General features: G+C 37.1%; 1 protein-coding gene across 4 annotated transcripts in view; it reads left to right on the top strand.

Annotated features, from left to right (window-relative positions):
* Window positions 1-1,697, top strand: part of USP7 (ubiquitin specific peptidase 7) — a 135,848-nt gene extending 134,151 nt beyond the window's left edge. For all 4 annotated transcript variants that reach the window (XM_018569850.1, XM_018569849.1, XM_018569848.1 and 1 more), the window contains one exon: window positions 846-1,697. In XM_018569850.1, the coding sequence (XP_018425352.1) occupies window positions 846-952 (107 nt within the window). In that variant the 3' untranslated portion in view covers window positions 953-1,697. The remainder of the gene's footprint in view (window positions 1-845) is intronic.
* The last annotated feature ends 868 nt before the right edge of the window (window positions 1,698-2,565 follow it).

Below are 2,565 nucleotides of genomic sequence, written 5' to 3'. Positions count from 1 at the left end.
GGTGTGGGGTTTTTTTTTTTTTTTTTTTTTTTTTTTTTTTTCATGTCATGACATCTCTGCCCACTTTGTGCAGTCTTCGGGAGGCCAATTTTTCCCAACTGTTTGGGTCCGGAGGGAGCAATCCAGGCACCTAGGGGCAAATGCAGATACTGCATTGCAGGTTTAGGATGTCGAAGGGAGTCTCCTTTTTATACCCTGGGCCGTCTGCATGCTGAACAAGCTAATTTCCTGATGCAGGAATCCTCTGGCAGTAGCAGTGAATGCTCTGACTCGATGGGATCTGCACTCCCGTGTGTAGGCTTTTATACCTTGTTTTGCAGACTTAAATGAAAGGCCTTTCTGGCAATCTATCTTGTTGTAATTTAAGCCACGTAAATGTTTTTCGCTGTCCTGACCTTTGCGCCATGGATTTTGGTTGGGTGTTCAAAGTGACCACAGCTCACTAAACTACACGAACATGCACTCTGGAAAGTAGACATTCACCTTGGTAAATGAACAGCCTCTATTAAATAAACCCCAGTATTTTAATGCCATTTTTTTATATATTGTCATTGTTTAGAACAGTGATGGTCTGAATTAACCAAATTATCAATGTCGTACTGTAAAGCACCCACCTTCATGGAGTGTACTTTCAGGGTTCGTTCACACCAGCCCATGCGCTAAAACAAAACTTTCTTGTAAGTCGTCAGTCGATAAGGGAGCTAATGGGGAACTTACGTCCACCCATAACTGAAATACTGTATTAATTTTTTTCTGTAATAAGATTGTATATGTTTGTGGTGCATGTGTTACTGATGATTTGTGACTCACTGTAGATATATTTGTAAATGTTTTATTTTCTACAGGTAACATGTCACATCCTCGACCTTGGTTAGGTCTCGACCACTTCAATAAAGCCCCAAAGAGAAGCCGCTACACATACCTTGAAAAAGCAATTAAGATCCATAACTGACGCGCTGTAACAGAGTTTATCCAAGACAAGGGACAAAATAAGTGTGTGTGTGTGTGCACATTTCTAACAATGCTAGAACTTTGGTACACGTGCACTATATCAGAAGCCTACAGCAAGAGAATTTGCTGCTGATGTTAATTTTATTTTGTTGAGGCTGTTCTGTTTGGCTTCTCTGTATCTATTGACTGCCCTTTTTGAGTAAAATGAAGGTGTTTTTTATAAAGCTTGAATGCCAATGAGATATTTTATGGTAATTGTAAAGCCAGAGTAAAGTAGGATGTGGGAATAAATTGGTAGATCAAAGAAATTGGCACAATTTGTTCATAGAAGATATTGTATGAGGCATAAGATTGCTGGCTGCCCGCCAACCCTGTTGTTCCTATTCCACCATCCTTGCAGCTAGTAACTCTTATGTTTACACTCACAACAAATTTCCTCCCTTTAAAATGATATCCTTGTGCATTTGTAAATGCAGAAACCCTCACTTTAATAAATAGCAATCTCTAATTCATTGTGTACATTGTTGGCACTTTTTTGGGGAATAGTCAATTACCACCACACAATATCTTCAATTTTGGCTTTCTATTTTATCAAACAAGCAGATTTGCAGATCTGTTAGTAGAGGTACATAAATACGCAAGATGTACAGCACTGCTTGTTTGACGTTTAGAAAGACACATGAAAGCTGGCAAAATCTATGTATACCCGCGTGTGTGTATATATAGTTGTTGATGCAGATTAAAAAAAAACACCATTGTCATTAATCGCCTTTGAGCACAGAGGGCATGCTCACTAGTGTTTAGTAGGATAACTTTGTACAAATTCTACAGACCTAAAGTTAAAAGTGTATATTTAATGAACATGTACAAATTAACACATGGAGGTTCATATTGTTGGTTCTGTCTTAGTCTTTCACTGATGTTGATATTCTTGTGTGTAGTTTATTTCTTTCCTTTTTAATTTTTTTTTTTTGTTTCATTTATTTCTTTTTGGTTTCTTTTTCTCATTTTCAAAGCCTAAGGACAGAAATGTGTCTAGTTTGAGTGCGGTAAATAGGTTACAGCCATTCAAATTCATTTTACATTCTTTCCTGACTTTTTTATTTTTTCTCTTGTTAGCAGCAGTGTACAACTCTACCTGTATATTGCCTTTTTGCTGGAAAATGTTGTCTGTTCAATAAAGTTTTCTATAAAAAATACATATTCCTGTGAATGATATGCAATCTTAAAATTGATGTATAATTAGCCCCAAAACATTTTTTTGCTGCCACCAAGTTTTCTGTTTTTAGTAATTTCATCTAGTTTCTGCAGCCAATTCATTTATTTTTGTCCATTTTGACACTCTTGGGATGTAGGACCATACATGCTTGCTAGCATAAGCCTTATACTGCCGGCCTTCAAAAGATCTTTGTAAACTGCATTGAATGGTAGAAATGGTTTTCATGGACATGATGGCTAAATTGGAAGTACTATAGATTCTAAATCAGTCAGCAAAGGGTCTTGGAGGAATTGGCTTCTGCATTCACCATGAAAAACTATTTATAGTGCATGCTTTTAACCACTGCAGTTGGAGCGTTAACAAATGAAATGCTTAGAAGCTCCTGGCACCAGTAA

Source organism: Nanorana parkeri, unplaced genomic scaffold, assembly GCF_000935625.1.
Source record: "Nanorana parkeri isolate BGI_ZX_2015 unplaced genomic scaffold, ASM93562v1 scaffold1412, whole genome shotgun sequence".
Lineage (NCBI taxonomy): Eukaryota > Metazoa > Chordata > Amphibia > Anura > Dicroglossidae > Nanorana > Nanorana parkeri.
The sequence above is the reverse complement of the archived record's forward strand: the minus strand, read 5'-3'. Positions and strand labels throughout refer to the sequence as shown.